Below are 23,737 nucleotides of genomic sequence, written 5' to 3' on the forward strand. Positions count from 1 at the left end.
TTGGCATGGTGTAAATGACCATAGCAGTCGACAAACACCAGGAATACAACTATTTGCGATTACGCATTTCATTTGCTAATCCTGATTTTAGTAATCATTTGTAATTACGCCTTTTCATAAAGGCTGTTCTCACCGCTATATAAAGCGTCTGCGAACCACGTTGTCGCAAAATTGATAGTAAATATTACTCGTCTTCTTACGTTTCTAAATTTCGTCCTACATTATACCGTTCGTCGGTCTTATGTTGCTGTTGCTGTATGTTGTCAGCTATCTTCATCAAGTTGCATGTTGCTGTTGCTGTATTCGTGCCTGATATCTTCATCAATTCGTATGTTGCTGTTGCTGTACTACGTGCGTGCTATCTTCATCAAGTAGTATGTTGCTGTTGCTACACTATTTGTCAGATATATCTTCATTCGAATCCGACTTGAGCGTGCCATTGTGTTATTAAAGTCATGGATTACGTGTATGAATTACAACGATTAGCATCCGATGATAACCCAGTAGACAGGCTTCTGCGCCAATCGGCAGCGCAAGATTCAGACTGCCGCGCAGAAACAACAACAACAACAACCACCGCCGGTATAGCCATACGTTGTAAAAGTAGTCGAAATTTATTCAGTCTCTTTGTATTTGTACACAATGTTCACATTTCTTCAAATATTCGGGAGAAAGCTGCGGTGTTGCTTCACAGTATTCTGTCCCAGGCTTTATCCATGAAAATTGTAGAATCTATTAACGCCTGCCAAGAAAAATGTTCATGGTTATTTTAGTTATTATATCGGCCTTCGCGTAATTATGGTGACGAAATCAAATCAGGTGATACAATGGCTACGAATTCGAGTTATCATAAATAGGCTATTCGCTAAATAGGCTATTCGCTATGTTTGCGACATAACATAGTTCTTGTTATATTCAAAATATGCTGATGCAGTGTAATCGCAATTGATACTTCTTCACCGTGATTGCGTCAATGCTAATGGGCAATCGGCCGAATGGTTCCGATCTCGTTGTATAGGTCGCATTCTAATGCCATAAAAACAGTGCTATTTGTACGAATTACTTTATGTCCAGCAAAACTATATTGCACTCACAGTGATATTGAAAATCGCTGCAACACATTCCTAAACTGACGCAGGTGCTGCGGCAAAAGCATCGTCTTTCGTAATCATAGGCACCGCATTTGTTACGACAAGAGGGCTGGCTTACAGGCGGGTGTGCTGTAACGTGCACGAGAAATATCTGTTACTGTGAACTCAAATAGGGGATGACTGGGGAGTGGGGATGGCCAAGATGAATCACTGATTCGAGTCATGTTTCATGCCAGATGAATCGGTTATATAACTTGAATCGACAGGGAAATCACATTATTGGTTCATGGTATTTTTGCCATCGGGCAAAATGTTTTTTGAATCACAGATCCTAATAATACTGAGAGAGATTTGTCTGCTGACCTGCGCGAGGCGGTTTCGTTCTCAGAGATACTATTCAAATTAAAATGATAACGCAGACAAGCCCTTCCAGCGTGTTAGCTCACAACGCGAAATTCCAAGAACCATGCCCCATTTCCCATTCATACGAATACTGTTGCCGTGATTTCATCTATATCAGGGGTTCTCAACCTGGGGGGGGGGCGCAAGAAATTTTTGTCAATTTTGTCAATGTCTGTATAAATTGTGACTAAACATGTGTTTCACAACCATTCTGAAGATACGATTATTGAAGATTAAACTTAATTCGTATTCTAGAAAGCTTGACAAACTTAAACTCCAGCAGTCGCGCTCAACGGAGTATAGGCTGACTTCAACTGCATTTGAGCAACTTTTTGATATTCTTTGAAGATTTAGATAAATTCCTACGTGCAAGTCATTCATTACTTTATAGCTTTGACAGTAGCCTAAATCTCTGTGCGCTGGGTAGCTGTTGTTGATAGCTGGCTAACTGCACTGCCAAAGACAGACTTAATGCAATATAGGTTGCCCGGTTTCGCCCTCAATTTGGCTATAAATCAACACAATTTAATTCATTTCCAAAACTGATCAAATTTAGCATGGCAGGACAGAACGACGCCGTGCTCTATGTATAGTCACTACCAGCATCAGGATTAGTCTCAGTGCAACCTACCTTGAAATTAATTGATGTCCTTTTCAATGTTTTTTTGTTATTTTCAAACTAGTTTGGGGAAGTTTGTCAGCAATGTAAAAGACTAAACAACTCTAATGCGGATTCAAAATTGGCGTAAGATATACCTTATGTATACTATCATATCAGGGGTGGGCAGTCCGTATACGGATGCATGCGGCCGTAGAAGGGAATTTGTGCGGCCGTCGACGGCGAATTCAATTAGTATGTGTTGGCAGCCGTAGACATGCAAATTGCAATTACAAATTTACTCCCGAATTTTCGAGAGATTTTATTTAATCTTGAAATTTTCTTCGCGCTCCGCGCAATTCAACAAGACTTCATTTTTCGATTTTAATGCAGTAGGGCCCTTCTTAATTGGAGCAGGAATGGGAATCCTCAAGAAATAACAATTCATTCGCGGCTCTGAAAAATTTTCGCGCTTAGCGCGACAATATGCACTCCCGGCAACTATTCATAACATTGCCACTCGCGATTTCGGTGCGTACAATAGGCCGTTGTGAAAAGTAGAATAGTCCGAAGTTCACCGGGAATGGATATGGACAGTTTACCATAGCTATTTTGCGTGTAGATCATTCATTGCGGCTATGCCTTGGAATGCGGCCTTAGGCTACATAAGTAATCGAAATGCGGCCATGATTAGCAGAAAGGTTGCCCACATCTGCATTAGATGATGTGCTCTTTTTGACATGACGATAAATGTAAGGGGGGAGTCAGGGGGGCGCGATTTTTTTGACCATCGCCAAGGCGGGCGCGTGTCAAAAAAGGTTGAGAACCGCTGATCTATATTCTATATACGTTCAACATAAATGATGACCTTATGGAAGAAAATATGCTAGTGTTAGATAGTGCAAAGACTGACTGGTATGGAATATTGTACCGCTTGTATTGTATTGTAATGTAACATTTAATGTAACAAAGTTGATCAGGAAAGGTTGTCATGGCTTTCCCAACTGGCCAACAAATACCTTTACGGTCCAGTTATACCTATAGGCCTTCAAATATATCCGAAGTGGTCAAAGTGCTCATACTCGAAACTCAAGTAGTAGAAGAAGTGATTTTCAGGTGAGTAAAAAGTCAATATTTTAGGCCTTGTTTTGACTAATTAATGATATCTGTGAAGTATGAAGTAGAAGTATTCTCAAATCATAACCACTCGAGTAAATAGTGCAAGGTATAGAAGCGAACTTCGAACAATTGTTTCTGACCACCTGTGAAATAGACTATGTCGTCTGCAGGAAACAATGCGACGGTGACGCTGTTAGATCATTCAGGATCAATGATTATTATTTATTAGTATTGCACAATGGTCGCAGTCGTCTCACTATGCCATTTGCTTTGAATTTCGTTTCTATTTGATATTGATTAAGTTGCTATCGCGCCCGCAAGTAAAATCATAATTCCCTGAAATCGCCATAAAATCTCTGATTACACAATGCATTGATGGGCTACGCCTGTATGCACGAAATGGCGGTGGTGTTTCGATTCGATTCAAGCAGAATTTTGAGTATCTGTTTCGAACCAGCTTCGATTCGAGATTGCCCATTCATAGAGATGATACAAACTTACACAGCAGACACGCTTAACTATTCTAGCCTTCTATATGCATTACCGTACTGAGGTCCGGAGGAGGAAAAGGCACATCCCGCAAATCCGTTACGCGTCACGCAGGTGCCGTGTGGACCGCAATTGAGAGGAGTACAAGTATTGCTTGTAATCTCTGTAAATGTATCATATTTCCACATTCGATTGCTCAATTACGCAGATGCTTCCGACAAAACGTACTTGTACATTTCCCGCTTGACGCTATGTACCCGATTTTGCAGTAACACCTTGAGACGCGGCATTCGGCGTTGTCCGGGCATCTCACGTTAGCGCACAGCTTCGGTTGGTCGGTAGCTAAAGATACATTAAAGCTATCAAATGTCATAATTTCTACCCTCGAAAATAAAATAAAACCATTCTACAGCTATGCATAATTCTTGAATTTAAAATGTGAAGAGCTTCTTGGAGGTACAGAACTTCAATATTTTTAGATCAAAAAATAGTACATTGAACGCTCTCGCATTCGAAATTTCATGCTGGTGACGTCATATTTTGTGATACTATTGTTGGTATACAATTCTCTACTAGTTGCTGACGATTACCCCCTGACGATGTCAGCCGAAAATATTCGGGTTCCTTTCAATGTGAATATACTATTCAATTATAAATTTGCAATGTGTTCGTCAATAATACCTATACATTGTCCGTGCTTTTGAGAATATCCTTTTCTACAGAAACAGAGTCCGTTTTTGCAAGCAGAATTGGCAGGGCAGTGTACTCCTTGGCATTTGTCCGGCGAAGCAGTGGGTACAACTGTTTCAAAACTATGATACATATCACATGCCAATCACGCTTACCACAACAACTCAACCTGTACACAATCCATTCGTGTGTCGGAAATAACCGGTCTTGCAATCGCAGCGTCCATCTTTGCATACGGAGTTTTCCGGACATTGTACCCGAGCGCATTTATCCACCACAATCTCTACAAATAGAATGAATATGCCGTCGATTTCGGAGGTCAAATTGGTACAAACGCAGAGTATGCGAGAAATACATACTTTGACACTGTCCGTAGGTGTGCTTTGCGTAATATCCAGTCTTGCACACACATTTGCCGTTAACGCATAATGCATTCGAAGAACAGCGCACGCCATGACATGGATCTTTAGCTAAATATAATCGCAAAGTTAAATGGCCATATGTCATACACAATTATATAGGTTATATTTCAGAGTTACCTTTACATTTGTGGTCAGCGTATACGTAACCTGGATTACAGAAACAAAATCCTTTCTTGCATTCCGCGTTTGCAATGCATCGGACAGTCGCGCATTTGTCTTCAGGTGGGACTTAAAACGAACAATCATTTATCATTCAGCCGCGGATAATTCTGAATTAAGAGACTCCTACAAGTCCCCGTGAGCCCACAAATTAGTGAATTTCACAACAATGCTATAGCATAGCAATTTGTCGTGGGTTATTGCATATTATGAAGATCTTTACATAACGAAATACGGCAATATTTCGCTGTCATACATATGGAGTCACACACGCTGTCATGCAGCATAGAATCCGCTTATATGTGCTCCGGGATTAAACTTGATGACGCTGTATTAGTTTCACATTTACCAATGCAATTTCCATCAGCATGCTTGATATGACCTTGATTGCAAAGGCATCGGCCCTCCTTGCATGACGCGTTTTCTTGGCACTTCACGCCCGAACACTTGTCTTGTACAACTATCATGATAAAAGCATTGCGTTGATTAGTCGTGGGATTCGGGTTCAACAGTATTATACTGCCTCAAACGATTTCATGCGAGATTGGTGCTGTCAATCAGAGATTACTAACCTACGTAGGTTAGGAATCTATGCAATAACTGAAAGAACTTTATATCGTGGCTCTACCATCTGCATGACTTCACAACAGTATCTTCCGGCTATTCAGGCGGTCAAAATTCCTTCATACTTTCTAAGCGCCCACTACCACTTCTACTCACCTTCGCATCCTCTACCGTCTTTGCGGCGCGTAAATCCAGGATTACACTTGCAACGCCCCTTGTAGCAATTTGCGTTTTGCGGGCACGTTACTTGGTCGCAAATGTCGATTTCACCGGCAATACCTGGAATGCAGAAATATGTACGCGGTTACGCCCACCTTGTTGCGAATTATTGCCGTCTACAGCAGGAGTGTGCAATCTTTTTGTTGAAAGGACCACATGCTGTATACAAATGTTTCCACGAGCCACGTGAGTGTTTAATGCTAAATATTAACCTTGGAAACGGCAATCTTGTAATCTCGAGTTTAAACTCCACACCAAAATCCTACTCTTAGAAATACGTCTGATCGTATTTTACAATTATAAGAACAACGAACATACCAAGAGTAAAGTCAACAAAGTTTCACTATACGCGCCAACATTCCAATGTGCAGTTTGGTACTGTTTCATGTCATGGCGAGTTTGGTAATATTCGTTGAGATGGTTGATGTATCAGGCTATTCCGTGGGTCACGGGTTGGACACCATACCATTTAGATAACATAGCATGTCATAATTAACCATTTCTTTCTAAAATCATTGGATATAGTGATAGGCTGGATCAGAGGTCTCAAACACGCGACCCGCGGGCCGCATGCGGCCCGCCAGAGAATTTTGTGCGGCCCGCGACGACATTTTAGATTTTTAATAATTTGACAATATATAGGTGTCACATATATCTTTTCAGGTTATAAAGTCAAAATTCTCTTTTAAATTGCTCCGAAAGCCTGAAACTATTCATCAAACTTCACTATCACATCTTGCAAACGCTACCATGCAGGGGAAGATTCACTACTTCGCCAAATTTGCAATTCATGATGACAAAACCTCACCCTTAGACGATTCGTGACGGAAATGTGTGAGTTGGACTTGGACGCGACCTTTTTTAGAATTACTCAGACTCGGGCTAACTCGATGGCAAAATGAAAATGACTCGAGTGGACTCGGAGTGACTCGGAATGCCGTGGATTTGTTAGAACCATGGACGCAACAATCTAATCGTGTATCAGGGGAATAGTAATAGATCGAAAGGTCGCAGCTTGGTATTTCGCTAACTAAGCAAGTAGTTATGGCAACCATTGGCAATCTGTTAGTTACATCTTTGGTCGCTAAACCGTGTTATTAAGGCAACTTCAATGTACCGAGTACCGTAGTGGTACTCTCCAACGATGTAACAACAATGGGCCGTTCGGCGTTCCGACATTTCAATCACTAAGACACATTCATTATTAAATTTATATTTTTTTCTGCTCCTGTATTTGAAGATATTTGGCCAGGCTATGATAGCCTACATGTCAGAAGTACACCCGAATCCTGGATTTGAATTACAATGCTCAACCTAAAAATGTTTTGATATTAGATCAGTCTCTATTAGCCTATCAATCTGCTAAATTCAAAATATTCATAGTAGCTGCAAAATTATAACCCAATAGCTTTTATGATGGCATCATACATTTGTCCGCCCATATGGTGTATACATCTTATAATTAATATATATCAAGCACAACAACAATTCTATTCAAATAGTTATAAATGTGACGATTCTTTTCGTGCCAGGCCTAAATTGATACAAGAGTAAATCACATTTGACGATGTGTGTTTACTGTCTGCCTGCTGGATCGGCTCACTTTCAATAGGACAATTCATTCCCGCCAAAATAAGGCCAACTTGGAAAGATATAGAATACCCCTATAAGTGCTGCGGCCCGTGGCGTCGTCAAAACGGAAAAACTGGCCCGCGAGCACATTTGAGTTTTAGACCTTTGGGCTAGATCAAAAACTGAGGCCTTGGATCTTTTTTATACATGTTTAGTATGTTCTGCTATGATGCTACTTTATGCTATGATAATGAGCATGTGACCGAATATATTTTCCAATTTACGAACCTTTACATTTTCCCATCTGATCCCAAGTATAACCCTGTTTGCAGATACAGCGTCCTTTGGCGCAGATCGCATTTTGCGAGCAATAAACTCCCTCGCAGGGGTCGGAAGATCCCGAGCGTTCTGAAATGACAGACAGTTAGGATTGTTCATATATGTAGGTATCTCTGAAGGTAGCGGAGGAGACTAGAAATCCCCGAACGTTTCTTGAAATCGTAGGCTATATGTTACGGATATGATTGCGTACCGTGAACATAAAACCACACAAAAAATCTTTAAACATTTTAACGAGGCATGTCACACGAGAGTGAGTTTCTAAAATTTTAGTTTGTAGGGTATAATGGAAAAAAAACTTTTGAATAGTACGAGATACTTAGCAGTACGAGTCTTCCGCGATTGACTTACTTCTACAGCCCCCTTTGTAATTGAAGTAGCCTTGGTTGCAAAAGCAATATCCATTTCTGCATTGTGAATTATCAGGACACTTTACCCCTTTACACTTGTCGTCGCCAGTTTCTGAAACTATCCGTACGTTTTCTTGAGTGATCCAATATAGTTTTAATTCGATATCAATCAGCAGTGTTACCTTGGCATTTCCCATTTTTGTACGCGGCTCCCGATCTACAGATACAGAACCCGTTCTTGCATTCCGAATTCGGTGGGCATATCACACCAGTGCAACTATCTCGCATTTTCGAAGAAGCTATTGAAAGAACATGTACTTTTTTTTATCACTGCACCACGGAAACTAAATCATTTTCAGCGATAACATCCTGTGGGTATGGTGACATATCTAATAACTCAGGAAGCGGGCTGGAGGGGCTGCTTCTTCCCTGAGTTTTGAATGCAATTACTGCATAGTGTTGGTCCTACAGTATCAATAAATCACATACCGCTGATTATGTGATATTCATCTAGCGCAGGGGTTCTCAAACAGTGGGCCATAGGAGCACTTTGAGGTGGGCCACAGAGCTATTCGGAAAATTGTAGATTTAGTGAAGGTTATACATACTCAAAAATATATTTATTTATATTATCGAATTATACGTCGGGAACATAAATTTTTTCATCCGAATCTGATGATATGTAGTTGCACGTATGTAGTCACAATGTTCAAGTCAAAAATGACAGGGTAAACAGCGACTTTTGTCCCGGGGTTATGGCAACCTACCACTAAAAGCAACGAAAATAATTTCGATTGTATAATAACTAGAAGTTAATGCCGAAGTAACCAAATCTTCCGGTAGGGTCATGTGTCGTATGCCGTTTCAAATGGTGTGTAATGCGCGTTAAACTAGGACTGATTAGTAGTTGAAGTGAATTTACAGCATCGGCAGGTCGAATTATTGTAACATAAAAATAGCCACAATTGTAATTTATTATCAAATGACTGTGGAAGTATACGGCACCACCGTAACGCATCTTGATGGGTTGAGGATAAAGCTTACATGATGTGAGTATGAATATATTGTATAATTGGTGAATGTTCTGACATGGCAAACTTAAGTATAGGCACAAGACATAGCCTGTAGCATACATTGCACATTGTACAACTTGCATACTAACAAATTCATGCTCCACGTCTCTGTAGTATCCCACGGACGCAAGAGTGGTTTGAAGCTGGCCCAGAATGGCTATAATATTCCCCACTGTATTGGAGCTAAAACCCCAGTCACACAGCGGGAATTAGATCATTGGATTTCGCGACGTGAGTGGAACAGCCGGGGGCCATAATGTACACAAGAGTTAAAAGATCTACCAGGACCGTAAACTGCCGCACTCCAAACCTTCAATTATTTCGTTTGTCGTCTGTTGGAAGAGATTTATTCAATGTTGAAATTTTCGGCGTATTGCGCGTTTTCATATGCCTATAGAGGTCCATATTCAAATATGATTGGTGAAAGAAAAATGCGCATATTTTAGAGAAATAGGCAATAGGCATACGCGTCGGCGATAACCACACATTGAACAGAACTATCACTCTAAGAGAAGATGTGGGCCACAGAGCATTTCCAAACCGGAAAACGGGTTACGGCCTAACAAAGGTTGAGAACCCCTGATAGCCGTAGTAACACAGCGTTGAGTACAGTCTTCTGAAAAATTATATTCAAGCGCTATAGCAAATGCACCCTAACTCGTGTGTGCATGATACTCACTACTCATAGGGAATCTAAAACAATACATATGGACATATGGCTGTTAGATATCTGATATTTGGACCAGTCTCTTCGTGGGTCCCAGCATTTTAACGAAACAACGGTATGTAACTTGCATTTTAGCATCCTATAGGATTCTACGACCATCAATAAACTATATATGCGGAAGCCGCTGTTAAGACGAAAACTAAACTGAAGTGTAAATACATGACATATGAACGCTGGTTACCGATGCATTTTGAAGACGACATTACATATCCAGAATGGCAGTAACACACGCCGTCTTTGCAAGATGAATGTTGAGGACACTTCATGACTGCGCATTTATTCATTGTGGGCTTACTTGCGCCAGCTGCGTGATAAGAAGGGAATACAATGTCGGTTATAGGACATATCAAAGATTAATCCTCACCTCGACGAACGCAATTTCCATTTCTATCCAATGCGAAGCTGTCGTCGCAGTAACATCTCGCAATTTGATGCTGCACAACGCAGTGACTGTTCTTTGGACAGGTCAATTCCTCACACGTTTTCACAAGCACAACTGAAGATTCCCGCACACAAATTAGGTTCGTTATACATAGGCCTTCTTTAGTACGGTATAGTTCTACCGTGACATGGTTGCTTGAATGTTTGTATGCATCACTATCACAGCTCTATCATACACACCAAGTCGTCAGAATGCAAGCTACTCTACTTTTCCGGGTGATTTGGGTTCCCCGGCGGATTTTACTCAATGTCTGTCCGAGTGGTTTGTATAAAACAGGGGTGCTCACGAATTGGCGGGGTACCATCTACCTTTAGGATGTGGATATCACCTAAATAAGGCCAACAAATAGCTCGTACCTACTTATAACTAGGGCAAGTTTTTGAAACTTTTGCAACTTTTTTTACATCTTCCGGCAGCTTCCTAAATACTCGGATCATATGTGGTATGGTGTTTTAAGCTGTTTGGGGGAATCTTACATTGCAACTTTTTGCAACTTTTCTTCATTTTTTCAAGCAACTTTATGCAGCTTTTTCGATTTTTCATGCAACTGTTTGCACGTTTTTTCGATTTTTCATGCAACTAACGTTATACTGGAAATATTTGGTACAATATGTAAATGGATCGCTTGATTTTCTCACTGTCGTTTCAATTGGAGGTCATTTCTGATTTGATTTTTTCAGGCTATTGATTTTGTTGAAGTCGCCAACAATGAGTTTTGCTACAGTGCCTTGGATACGGATCGATTCGAGTGTCTCATACCTTAATAATTTCAAGGAACTTCTCCATAAATGTACCTTTTTAGTGCAACTTTTGTGAAAAATAAAAGCAACTTTTTACTGCAACTTTTATGAGAAATAAGTGCAGCTTTTCGCGGATTTGACTGCAACAAAAACCTGCTCTACTTATAGCAGTTCATGGTGTTATTCTTGGTAGTACTTTGGCTCTAATCAATTGCCAATAAGTGCCACAATATCTTTTGTTTGGGTTGGGCCACATAACCTATGATTGGTATTGCTGCCGAAAGGTTTTCGCTGTCCATACCGGGAATGGCGATCGCGATCTACCTCTACCGCAGTATAGTGAGCACTCTTTTCATATGGCCACCGCCACTTCTAATCTCTTTTTTGAAGCTAAATTATGCATATTTGACTTCAATTGTGTCAGTTTTGAAGAATATTTCAACGTGTTTTATGAGTGGAATCGTGAAAAGCTCTACTTTTCGTGCTAAATGATCAGGTCTTTACCTACTTCGGAGCAAACACATCTAACATAGCCAAGTCTCAAATTACTTTCGCCGTATAGTTTTGATGCCCTTACAGTCGCAAAACGAAGATTTAAAACAAGAAGTTTACCACAAGAACAAACGCAGCAGAGAATGACTTGCTATCGTCGCTATGCGAAAATGTAAATGGTTTATTACGGTTCTTCATATATCATCAGTAACACTGCATAACCTATACCAGCTATTTGATAGATCGTTATCAGATAATTCCACTTCTACTTTTACTTGAAATGTTTGAGACTGATCCTGATAATGTCAGCCATCCTCACATACAGATACACACACGGAAACCCTGCTGGTTAGAAATGATCGATCGAACAATCATCTAAAGCGGCATCGATTGTGACGACTGCAAATGCATTCCTACGAAACGTGACCGAAAGTTCGTGTTTGTTTGTGAAAATGTAGGGAATATTATCTATCCCACTTGAGTTTTTTTTTCAAACAAATAAAATCAAAAATATTTTTACCTTCGTGGTGGATAATTGTAGAAAGAATAATTGTGCCAATTTTCGATTATCGCAGGTCAGAATTTCGTCACTTTCGTATACGACAGGTGGATTGTTATGGTGACTTTATAATCACACCGAAGCGATACATGGCAGTGCGACTCTTGCGCATACTAATTATGCGAATTTGTAAATGGTGCGCTGGATATATTCTCACATGGCCACATAATTGCATTACATAGTACGTAACTTACGTTTGATGGATTGAGTAGACGTCGTAAATGCAGTCGCGGGTTCTACAAAAGAGAGATATACTCGAATTGCAATTGACCCCAAATACTAAATGACCGGTAAGTGGGATTGACAGGAAAGTAGTAGGACTACGAAAAGCTCAAATCCTCTATTTTAGCGGAGGTATAAGCGTGCCGTTTTATTGGACCTGATGTTGTAGCCTGATTTTATTTTCATCGACTCAAAAACACCGAAAGATCGCGATGTAATGAATAGACAGGATGGTATCTAAACGACTTGGAATAATAATAATCTTCTACAGTAGGCCTACACGCCCATCTTGGTCTAGCTAGGATATTTATATTAGAGACATGTACAATTGTACATTGAATGGAAAGATAACATAACGAAGACATGGACAAGTGACGAAAATGAAGTGGCCTTTGACAGAAGGCGACGTCGATATGTCATACCATGATCCGGTAATCTCTTGTGCTTACTCGCATTTATTCAGTAGTAATATGATTGTATTTCGACTTGAATATGGACGATGGACGACTATTGGATATCCGGCGAGATACTGTTCCACAGTTGTGGTCAGGTGTTCGTACTATTTTGCATACTACCATGAGAACTTTGAACAGCTCTACTAATTACAACTGTGCGGTCGACTAATATGACTTACGTGTAGTAGAGCGGGGTGTTACGTCATCTGTGGTAGGTTCTGTAAGACAAAATGAGTGAGATTGATCCCACATCTACCCTATTTGCTTCTCATGGCGTGTGCATTGTGCAAGGGAAATTTAGAAGCAATTCTCACCTTGTATTTCCGGTATCATTCTGTCTTCAAATGGTCCTAAATAATTAATATATAGCAGTCTAAGTGGTATATCAAAGTATAGTACGTGCGGGACAATTTATCAATAGTTAATTTATCTATTAACATAAAACCAACCAACAAAACCCGTCAATCTATCACGTGAAAGAGTTCATACACAAATATGAATTTAATATGAACATGAACAAGGCAATTAAGGACCAGTTTAGTTTCTTCCTGCTCTTTTGCATCACCCACACTCTGTCTTCGTCACTCTGTAGCGTAGGCTATGCAGTGCTCTTCAACCTTTTTCGACGTGGTACACCCTTTTAACGTTTGCTCAAAACTCGTACACCCCTGTTCATCAGGGGTCTTCAAAAATGACTTTTTTTTTTCTCAAATCGTACTGGCTACTTGATAGAATTGTTAGGTTACCTAACTTAAGCCTACACACCAAATTTGGTTCAATCCCAACCAGTAGCCGCCTTACTACGGGAGAAGAAAGTTTCTATTTATTATATAAAAATATACAACGAAAAATTTGAAATTTTTCTGTTCACCCCATGAAAGTATTAGGTTGTCTATAAAAACGATGCTCTTCAAATTTGGTTCAATTCCGACCAGTAGAAGCGGAGTTATTGCCGTAAAAAAATTTGGATTTGAATAAAATAGTATTTGGTCACAGAGTCTATTCGCAGCCAGTTAGGCCCCCCGCCACGCAAATTGGAATTTATTTCGTGTCAGAGCAAAAACAGCATGACATTACGAACGATAATCAACCTAAATGTAACAGTATTGGGGAGAGAGTAGGTAAAGCTACTGCTGCAGAAGCGGTAATTCAGATCAGCGATGATAGCAGGCGCACCAGCCTACTGCGTATCAGGCCTGCCCCACACACAGTCGATAGTAGCACATGGGCTGCAAGAGATGTCAGTAACCTCAGATCGTATGCCGCTATACACAGTCTATTGTCGCTAATTTACATTACTAATAACAAAATACTAAATTGCAAATGTATGGCGAAATATTGGACATGCAATCGGCATTTTAAAACAAAAGGGTTTCGATTTCGACATGGAAGCTGTTTCGACCCTGGCTGGCTACGTCACTTCATTTATGTGCATTGCGGTATTTATTAACGTCGGGTAGGAAGTAGCTTACAGATTCAAAAAGTCTGAGCTATCGCGGCGGTTTCCTCAAAAATCACTAAAAGACAAATGACTAGCTGAACACATGTTTGTTAACTGCATACTATCCAACACCAAACGGAACCATTGGTCTATTACCGACGGCTAAATGAATAGAAGAAATATTTGCTTATGACATCACAATAAAGCGGTGTACGGTATTACACTTCAGAGATGCCACTCCTGGGTTTTTCCACCCAGATCTGGGTTTTTCGAGCATCACCTGGGTTTCTGGGTTTTTGTGCTTGAAATCTGGGTTTTTTTCAACATCATGTTTGTCAGGTCAATTTTAAGGCGCAAAATTGATTATTAGATTAGTAAGATCTTATAATGTCGACGGATTCCACTGTGATTAAAACGGCAGAGTCTAAAGAGACCCGTTTACCATTAAAATGATAGGTCTTGGGCTTGATACGATAGAGCTTCATTGATTACTGAAAATAGGTCGCAGAAAGTCATGTTCACAAGGCAACTCTGGAGCAGTTGTTTGACAATTCGAAATGATTTAGGACTTGAATGCCAGCGCTGCAACAAATTCGTTTTGTGTCAGTAAATAGTATGTAACTGCTGTAAAGTATGCAATTAATGCTCATGAAAAGACCAAATGCTGATCTAACTAATTTACCATGTTGACATCAGAGTATATTCACTTTCAACAGGAACACTCAAAGAGAGACAGTTTGGGCGCCCGGGCAAGTTATTCAGAGGGAGAGGGGTTTGTTAAATTCAAATGTACTCTTAATTTCATGATTTGGCAGTTTCTTTTTCGACTAAACATCCCAGATAAAAGTGTTTGTCCCAGGTTTAATGAATCGAAAGCTATTTTCAATCTATCTGGTCAGCTCGCAGTCACGGGAACTACCCTAAAATCATCTTCACGATAGATGGGGATTAGCATTGTTACTAACATTACGAATATATAATACACTACGTATTGACCCCCCATACCGAATGCCTGGTAGCAATGTGTCGAGAGGAAAACATCATATTTCGATGGATTTGCTCATTTAACTGAGCAACATGTATAGTATGAAAATGAACCGTTGGGATTTCAATATCAAGGGCTAAAACTTCTTCTATGTCCGTATAACTGTCATTGATGACTCTCAGTCACTGTTTTACAGCTATATCATAGAAATTTGAGTGAAACATAGGATCTGGGTTTTTCTGGTTTTTTTTAACGTCCAAATCTGGGTTTTTCCAAAATATCTCAGTGGCATCTCTGTTACACTTGAGATAACATCGTACCATATTGCTCATTAACCTGTGCGTCAACCTGTACTGACCCATAAACCTGCCTTTGTGATAGCTAGCCATCGGCTCATTGTAATTGGATATGGTACACCCCTGTACACCCCATCCGAGTGGTACACCCTTTACAAATTCTGGTACACCCTAGGGTGTACGACAACCCCGGTTGAAGAGCACTGGGCTATTGTCGTTGTCGTTATTTCCGGTCATTTCACCATTTATGTATATAATGATAAAGGAAATTGACCCCATATAATCCATGGCAAAATCCATTAGACATTGGTACCCATATTTGTGAATGGTCAATTGTCATTTCATTGGTCACTGATAGTAAGATTCGGACATTAGCAATGTAGCCTATACCGCTTTTACCCGGCAAACAGGTAGTTTTTCTTTCTACTTGCACTTTACAGTTATAATCATGAGAATTTCACGCCTTCTGCTTCAATTCAGCCACAGTAAAACATCTGCTTACTACGGGTCACAAGATTACTTTGCAAACCGTCATTGTACACTACATTATACCATACCGCGCATCGGTTATAGTTACCCAGTAGATAGGGTTTGTAAGTTGGTGATCATTCCGCAGCGAATTTAGAAATAGCTGAGTAGTTATACGGTATGTATGTATTGTATACCTTCTGGCACATCGGTAATAGTGCGCAGTATTTCTTGTATTGTTTCCTCGTCCAATTCGCCCGTGTCTCCGCCATTTGAGGGTTGATTAAGGCCCCGACTTCCGGCATCCGGAATAGCAGTAACTGGATTTGTAGTGGACCGCGTGCTGGTGCTGATAGTCGGCTTTGCATCACTAATTGACGGCGTCGCTTTCGGAGTTCGGCTTGTAGTCACTTGCGTTGATGTCAAAATAGCACTGTTCGTCGACTTGCTTGGCACCACACTTTCTGGGAAACAAGATACAGAATACTTATAACTAGCATTGCATTCAAAGCATAAGATGTTTTAAAACACAAATGTCGTGTCATTATGTCATAATTATGCAAATACTTCCGGAAAAATATGTATAGTATGAACCATCGGATGATCTGCACTAGACTTGGCCATATAAGTCAACATATACGATACGGAATAATTGGAACCCTCGACATCATCGTCCGTTCCGCAGTTAAAATACGTTGTTACAGTCCTTCGAAATGAGCGTTCTGATGATGACGAGCGTCGACCGTAAGAAGGCTGTGTGACGATGTAGTCCTGGTCATAATATATTATTTGGCCCGTTTGAGACAGGGGTTGGGAGCCCTTTTCTCTAAAGGGGACATATTGGATCCATACTTTCAATTGAAATTCGCCTCCATGTATCAATACCAATCAACTGTGACGTTTCCCTCGAATATGTGTGACGTCATAGTAGCACAAAATCAAAGCTCTTCACTACGTGGAATTCGTCATGTGCACCATGTTTATGTGCTTGTTGGCCACACTCTTGCCAATGGTCGCTACGCACTTTTGAAAGACACACTTTTTAATCGCAAGATTTGCTAATGAAATTGAATCGAATTATTGCCGAGGAGGAAGAATCTGGCGAAATTATTGACGAAATCTGTGAACCCGAACACGTACAAAGGAAATCGACATCGATGAATACCTTGCGACGACTTTTAGTCGTAAGGATAGTGTTTTCAATCACCTTCGTGGTGCAGGATGAGTAATAACTGACTTATAGTTTACGTTATGTATATACCTTCTTGCGCGTCGGTAATAGTTCGAAGGATTTGTTTTATTATTTCCTGGTCCTGTTCGTCCGTGTCTCCGCCATTCTTGATGGTTTCGTTAATTCCTGTACTTTCGGCATCCGCGGTCATGGAAACTGGAGTTGTAGCGGGTCTTGTGCTGATCGTCGGCTTTTCATCGCGACTGGACGGAGTGACTTGCGGAGTCTGGCTTGAAGTCACTCGCGTTGATTCCAAGCTTGCGCTTTCTGTCGACATATTCGTCGCTGCACTCCCTGGGAATCATGATACAGAATGCTTATAACGATAGCTGTTGATCGTATGGTAGGACGTGTGCACTGGGAATGGTCATAGTCATTGCAATACAAATTTCAGGCATCATGACCAAATCTCGCAACATAAACATTCATAGGCCGCCGAAAAGGCATCACAAAACGTCAACTGGTTTGCTGCGCGCCCGAACAGGCCGTGGTGCATGCTACATGATGCGATGGCGATAAGTAATTTGTGATAGCCTGTGACCGTGATCGAGTTCTTATGGCAATGGTTTAATATGACTCTGGGCTGAAACATCGATATCAGCAGTTCCGCACAAAGACTTCTACAGTTGAACAATTCCATTTTTGTTGGATTCAGATTAAAGTGCATAAGACCAGATTTGGAAAACAGACAAAAGTCCAAGCTCAGTTAACCACGGATTGCCAAATATTGTGGTATTAGTATTGTCTAATCTTCTTCCACGTCGGTGATAGTTCTAAGAGTGTGTCGCACTGTTTCTTTATTGTTCGTTTTGCCACTAGCTAGACGTTTGATTAGTCTTAGCGTTGGCCGAGTCTGCGATCGTAGGTAAGATTTTAGTAGTGTATTGCTTTGTAATGATCATCCTCATCGTACCTTTATGAGACCGAGATACTGTCTCCGAAGTCGGTTTTATGCTGCTGGTCGATGTCGACGATTTCGTTGCCATTGCACCATCTAGTAAACAAGGAATATATGAAATGAACGAAGACTGCCTTATGTGATCGAGCATGGCTATATTTTCCTGCCAATTTGTGACACGTTGTCACAAGCCATCATAATTCTAACGCAGGGGTGGGCAAACTTTTGAGCTCGCGGGCCGCATTCATCATCTGAATCCATTCGCGGGCCGCACTATATAAAATTGGGATTATTAACCAAAACGCGATATTGGTATTTGATTATATAGTGAGGACATGAAGATAATATATGTGCTTATTTAAAACAAATCGAACATTGCTTTGATGATATCGTACACGCGTCAGAAACAGTGGCGACATTTCATTGGCTGGTCGGCCTCAATAACCAATTTGTCAAAACTATAGAGATGAAATTCGGTTGTCCCGATTCTTAGAACCGGCTTGAAATTTATATCTGTGAGCAGTTATCTTTTTACTGATTTACTAATTCCACTTTTGGTTCATTTCAAGGACACACAATGCTGACAGCATCATAACCATGTTAGCTTCAAACACGCTTCTACTATGTGTAGATAAAATATGAATACCCTGATACAGAGAACGAATCTACCTAAGACACGCCTGAAAGCTGGAGTAGCCAATCTGAAATCACACTCGTGATCCGAATTATGTCAATCTATGTCAATCTTTCCATCCATCCTGATGGGATGTCAAGAAATAACATTATGCAACAGAGGGGTCTAACACCAATTGGACCGCCCAAAGATCAAGCACAGCATTAATGGCTTCCCTAAATTTTCGAAGACACCTCCTGCATCAAGTATCGGCAAACTTGATCACATGGGCTGAGAAAAGATAAATATATGATAGTATATGTGAAACTAACGAAGTTCACTCGAGAATGTGAAAAAATTTTCGCGCTCCGCGCGACCAACAAGGCGACCCCTGGGGTTATTTATAACAGGAGTGCTCACGATGTCGATGCGAGGAGTAAACCGATAGGAGTAAATAGATTGGTCTGGAGTTCATCGGCAATGGACATTGACAGTTTTACGTCGGGATTCGGCCTGCAATTAGTTCATTACGACTATGCACTGGAATGCAGCCGTAGCCAACATAAGTAGGCTAATCAAATGCGGCCGTGAATAGCAAAAAGGTTGGCAACATATTCACATCTTCTTTAGTTACTGAAGAGTGTTGTCAGGTACCGTGTGCAGCTCATAGTACAAAATAGAATGAAAGTGATGATCATGATTTTTTTGTTGTTGTATTTCTTCAATAAAATATTATTTCCTTTGTGGTAACTATGCCCGAGAGGACAGCGCTGTACTGACGTAGAGTTATAAAAACGTGGCTGTTAAACTCCGTTGCATATTTCTATCTTGATATTGAAGTCATGCGGCCCGCGGCCTTGACTTATTTTGAAAAGTGGCCCGCGACCCGTTTTGAGTTGGCGACCCCTGTCTTAGTGGTTGTATTTAGCGCCTCTGTCTCGTCTAAAGCAAAGAAAGGAAATTCAATTTTCACGTAAAATGTTGCTTTACTCTGAACATACGCTTTATTCATATGAATTGGTGGTTGGTTTTGAGGCGTAGTTTCTTACGGGTTTTTGTGAAAATATCACATTGCAGTCGTGGCTTTATAAAAGGGTTTATGTACGGATTGCGGAGTACGGATTGTTGGTTACTATACGTATTCCAAAGTGGGTAGAAACAATTGCCTTAGACTTAGAGCAATCGTCTGCGTGTCTATAGCGACTTCTATCGAGCTTCCATTATATCAAGATTCCAGGATAACATAAACATGACGCATGCCCATTTGCCTGATTTTAAGTAACAATCTTCGAGGGGTGATCAGAAAAAGACGTGATTAATCATCCGGTTCAAAACCTTCGTAATCGTGATTTGTATCAATTACAAATCGAGAATTCTTCAAAGAAAATTGCCATTATTGACATTATTAACAGAATTTACCCAATGAAACCATAGTTGAAAAGATTTGACGGGAAGTATGCTTGGTTATAGACGCCTCGTCATCACTGCCTTGTCCTCCCCAAGCAACGAGCAAGTAGAATGGTTCGTCCAGTGGTATGTCTTCCGTGTCCTGAATGGGGAAGTCGTTCATCATAAGTCGGGAGCTATCGGTTCAAGCACAGGTATAGCATTATAGCATAGTACATTTTGGATTTTGACACATGACAGCATAAGTTACATCGCGGTGTCTGTAACAGTTTTTGATCATTTTGTAGACAAAACATAAAAACCATCAACTGAAGCCAATGCATTGTTGAAATACATCACGGATATGCGGATCAATCAACGTGCCTTACAGCTAGGTGTCACGAATTAAGCTTATGCCTATTGTTCAAAAGTAAGGTTACTGCCAAATAATGTTTCGATACGAATATTATGTGCTCATATAAACCATAATATATCAAAATAGAACACCCAATTAACGTACTTTTGGCTAACTGTGTACTTCGGGTTTCTTAGTCCCACTTATGCCTTACATAAATATATAGACCACTTCAAGCACTCATTTGATAACTATATTACTGATTTTTTCCAGTCAAATTTATATGTACTGTTTTCTTTCGGTTCCAAATTCGTCATGCCTCCATTCCTAGACAAATAACTGCAATCATAGCTTTCACATTGAGAGCGATCAGCTAGATCACTTTCGTACATAGGCTAATTGCCTTAAATCTTACGATTCGACCATTACATCTGCTCTACCCAGTGACAAGATTCCCCCGTGAACACCAGATTCTTACCCCTGTCACGATGTTTCGACTGAATGTGAATGTGAGTGCACCGTCGCTATGTGAGAATCCTTTCACGGCCAAGTTGTTCGTCGCATCCACAGCGACTGCGTTTGGGGATTTAGCGAAGAGAAAACGATCGGTAACGACTAGCGAGTCAGTCATTGTCATCCAGGCTACGACCGCGTCTGAACCTTCCTGTTTTAAGATAATTGAAAAAATGAATAGCCGGGGTTGCAGTTATGGTGAGTGTGCGTGTACTACGCTGCAGCAAATCAGCTGGGCAAATCATTCGTACATAATATCGAATACCAGCATCGTTATATCGTGGTGTCAGTATAGAAACATAGCAATTCGGAAATGAAATCGATTGTGAAATAGAAAGTGATTGCGTGATGAATTTGTCATAATGCCATCACAAGTAAATGGATTTGTATTTCCTGGGACGCAGATGAAAGTAGGGCAGTAGGCCTATCCCACTATGTATATTCGCCCATTGTAATGTAAAGGATGAGCCTTGTGCGCGCGATCTCTGGATGAGTAATTGAGTATGTTTTCACCGTAAGTTTTGTTGTAAGCTATATGCTACGACTACGAGAGTCGCTAGATATAAGCTATTTCAATTTTTCCTTAGTATTGCACCCAACTTTGGCTGAATAATTTGTCACACAAAATTACCATCTTTTTATCTTTTGAGAATCCGATACCAGCCCAAACGCCCTTTTCCACGCGGGCTAACACACTGAATTCGACCTGGACGTTTTGACGCGACCAAGACACTTTGAAAGTGCAGTTATCTTCACAGCTATCGGGAATGGAATAACTCCCTCCTGAAATACACACATCACATGGACATCCGGGGCGCGATTAAAATTCGAATATATATACAGTTGCTGTTCGAACTCTTACCCGCTGAACTCGATACTACTAAACGCAGAATCAAAACTGCGAATAAACGATGCATGTCGCTGATTTTGACTGTAATATATCTATAAAATAAGAATGTCTTCAGTCAGTCTATACTTCGATAAATTTCTCAATAAACACTGCCTAATACTTTTCTCTGACGCATCATATCGTCATCGCAGTGTGTACCAACAATAGCTTTACAGCTGCGAAATATCGAATGATAGTGGAAGATCGAATAAGATATCTATGACATTTCTAATCGCCCGCACTCAAGATAATTTTACCACATATAAGGATATATTTTGGTAACAACGTGTCTGTCTAGGTCCACTGGTAAAATTTGTGAAGAAATTAAGTTACTAAATCTCAGTCTAATGAGCTCCGTAATGCGCAAGTCATCGTATACAAAATCATGATATATTATTATATCGTTATGAAATCAATCGAGCCTTTCATAATGTACATCCGAATTATCGTAGATTCGGTAGTAATTAGTCGGTATATCTATGATGTCTGATTCTCACTGTATTCACACTTCTGATGTTTTCTTTTGAAAAAAGTGCAATTGTTTATTACACATATACAACAAAGCTAGCACGTTGCAATTTTCACCAGCGAAGCTCCCAGCGCAATACCAAAAATCAATATTGTATATATTTGCAAATTTAACTTTGTTAATCAACTAAATCGGCGTATGTGCGAATGTTTCATAGTACTATACTTGCGAAAACATTTACAACTGTTTCTGTGCGATGCGCGGGATCCATATTTGTATTGTCGGTGGTCTTGTGTTCTTTGTGTTATCTTAATTATTGTCAGGTGCGAAATGGTCTTCTTTGAGTTTGCGAACATAATGTCGAAACTTCTAATCTTGACCGCAACTAATAATTACCGTCTTGAAATTTTACCTCGGCTCATATTTCGATGGAATCTGAAGTAAAATTTCTGAAAACTTGTTCATGAGCATTGATTTGACGGTTTCGTGGAATTAATATTCATGATTGAGATTAATTTTCTTGAAAACGACATTTCTTCGTTATACGACGAAAGCAGTATGAGATCTACTAAGAATTGAAAAAAATCTATTGAAGGAAGTCAATTTAATGGCCTGTTTTTAACGGCCTATCTCTTTACAGCACATGGAACTACGATAAGCTGTACTCAAAAACTCAATGCGAATAGTTAAAGACTTTGTGAGTCCTCCATCCGCCAAAAACCGTGCATGCACTGTGCTCTGATTTCCGTTAGATGGTGTTAGTTATATAAATAACATTCTTGCGTGAGACAAGAATGGACGGATGCCAATAGAAATTAGGTACGATAATTATATACATTATGATGTTGAAAACCAGATTCCTGCGATATCTGTATGAGTCGTATGAAACATAGTCGCACATGTCATACAGTTTTCATTCATCTGAAGCTTAACTGCATGGTGGGAAGTCTTCGTAACCAAGTAATTTGCGATACCACAAACAAAAAACGGCGGATAGTCAAGTGCGTAGAGGGAGGATAGCCTCTTTCATCCTCGACGTGGTGCCGATGTTAGTGCAATCAAATGAAGGCCGGGAAAGGGGTGCCTCTGATTTGTAAATGGTTGCTATGTATGTACTGTATCCTACTACATTGTACAATGTATACCGCGGAAGACAGTTGATGAAACGGAAGACTATTTCAACTTACTGAAGTATACTGACGACTATTGGCACTATGGAAGACTATGATGCGGAATAGTCTGTGGGAGAGTATTTTGGACTATTGCATATATAGCCCGTGGAGCTGAACCACATACGTTCTACGATCATAAGTATCATGTTAGGCTTAGGTGTCCCTATACCTTTTCCGATTTTTATCAGCGGTTATAGAATGACTATAACAGAAGTAGCAGAGAGGAATCAAACTCAAACATTTTGTTTCCGTGTCCGATTCAGGACATATGCTGAATTGCCTACCTTTAGTTCAACT

At 40.3% G+C, this 23,737-nt stretch overlaps 2 protein-coding genes across 2 annotated transcripts; both read right to left on the reverse strand.

Moving 5' to 3' along the window:
* Positions 1 to 595: 595 nt before the first annotated feature.
* On the reverse strand, positions 596 to 12,313 carry LOC145447108 (uncharacterized). The gene is made up of 16 exons (XM_080325528.1): positions 12,242 to 12,313; positions 10,179 to 10,310; positions 9,996 to 10,118; positions 8,197 to 8,313; positions 8,016 to 8,132; positions 7,614 to 7,733; positions 5,691 to 5,813; positions 5,320 to 5,430; positions 4,929 to 5,039; positions 4,749 to 4,859; positions 4,559 to 4,672; positions 4,381 to 4,500; positions 3,928 to 4,041; positions 3,755 to 3,862; positions 1,095 to 1,220; positions 596 to 742 (listed from the first exon to the last, which is right to left on the reverse strand). Exons 3-16 carry the CDS (start codon positions 10,096 to 10,098, stop codon positions 711 to 713), a joined length of 1,527 nt encoding a protein of 508 aa, XP_080181654.1. The 5' UTR covers positions 10,099 to 10,118; positions 10,179 to 10,310; positions 12,242 to 12,313; the 3' UTR covers positions 596 to 710.
* A 694-nt stretch (positions 12,314 to 13,007) lies between these two features.
* On the reverse strand, positions 13,008 to 21,981 carry LOC145447346 (uncharacterized). Its single transcript, XM_080325765.1, has 8 exons — positions 21,773 to 21,981; positions 21,542 to 21,693; positions 20,876 to 21,061; positions 20,076 to 20,205; positions 18,059 to 18,139; positions 17,176 to 17,439; positions 16,112 to 16,378; positions 13,008 to 13,074 (listed from the first exon to the last, which is right to left on the reverse strand). The coding sequence occupies exons 1-8, from the start codon at positions 21,825 to 21,827 to the stop codon at positions 13,022 to 13,024; spliced, it is 1,188 nt and encodes a 395-aa protein (XP_080181891.1). The 5' UTR covers positions 21,828 to 21,981; the 3' UTR covers positions 13,008 to 13,021.
* Positions 21,982 to 23,737: the final 1,756 nt, after the last annotated feature.

The sequence above is a fragment of the Botryllus schlosseri genome, chromosome 9, assembly GCF_051294905.1.
Source record: "Botryllus schlosseri isolate E-star chromosome 9, Bs_hap1, whole genome shotgun sequence".
Lineage (NCBI taxonomy): Eukaryota > Metazoa > Chordata > Ascidiacea > Stolidobranchia > Styelidae > Botryllus > Botryllus schlosseri.

Coding starts and splice junctions, on each gene's coding strand:
- LOC145447108 (XM_080325528.1), bottom strand. CDS start 10,098: ATGAATAAATGCGCAGTCATGAAGTGTCCTCAACATTCATCTTGCAAA. Junction 3,863..3,927: donor GTCAAGCGGGAAATGTACAA/GTACGTTTTGTC, acceptor ATACATTTACAG/AGATTACAAGCAATACTTGT. Junction 1,221..3,754: donor CTCCTCCGGACCTCAGTACG/GTAATGCATATA, acceptor TGCACGTTACAG/CACACCCGCCTGTAAGCCAG.
- LOC145447346 (XM_080325765.1), bottom strand. CDS start 21,827: ATGCATCGTTTATTCGCAGTTTTGATTCTGCGTTTAGTAGTATCGAGT. Junction 21,062..21,541: donor TCTCAAAAGATAAAAAGATG/GTAATTTTGTGT, acceptor ATCTTAAAACAG/GAAGGTTCAGACGCGGTCGT. Junction 16,379..17,175: donor TATTACCGACGCGCAAGAAG/GTATATACATAA, acceptor CTTGTTTCCCAG/AAAGTGTGGTGCCAAGCAAG.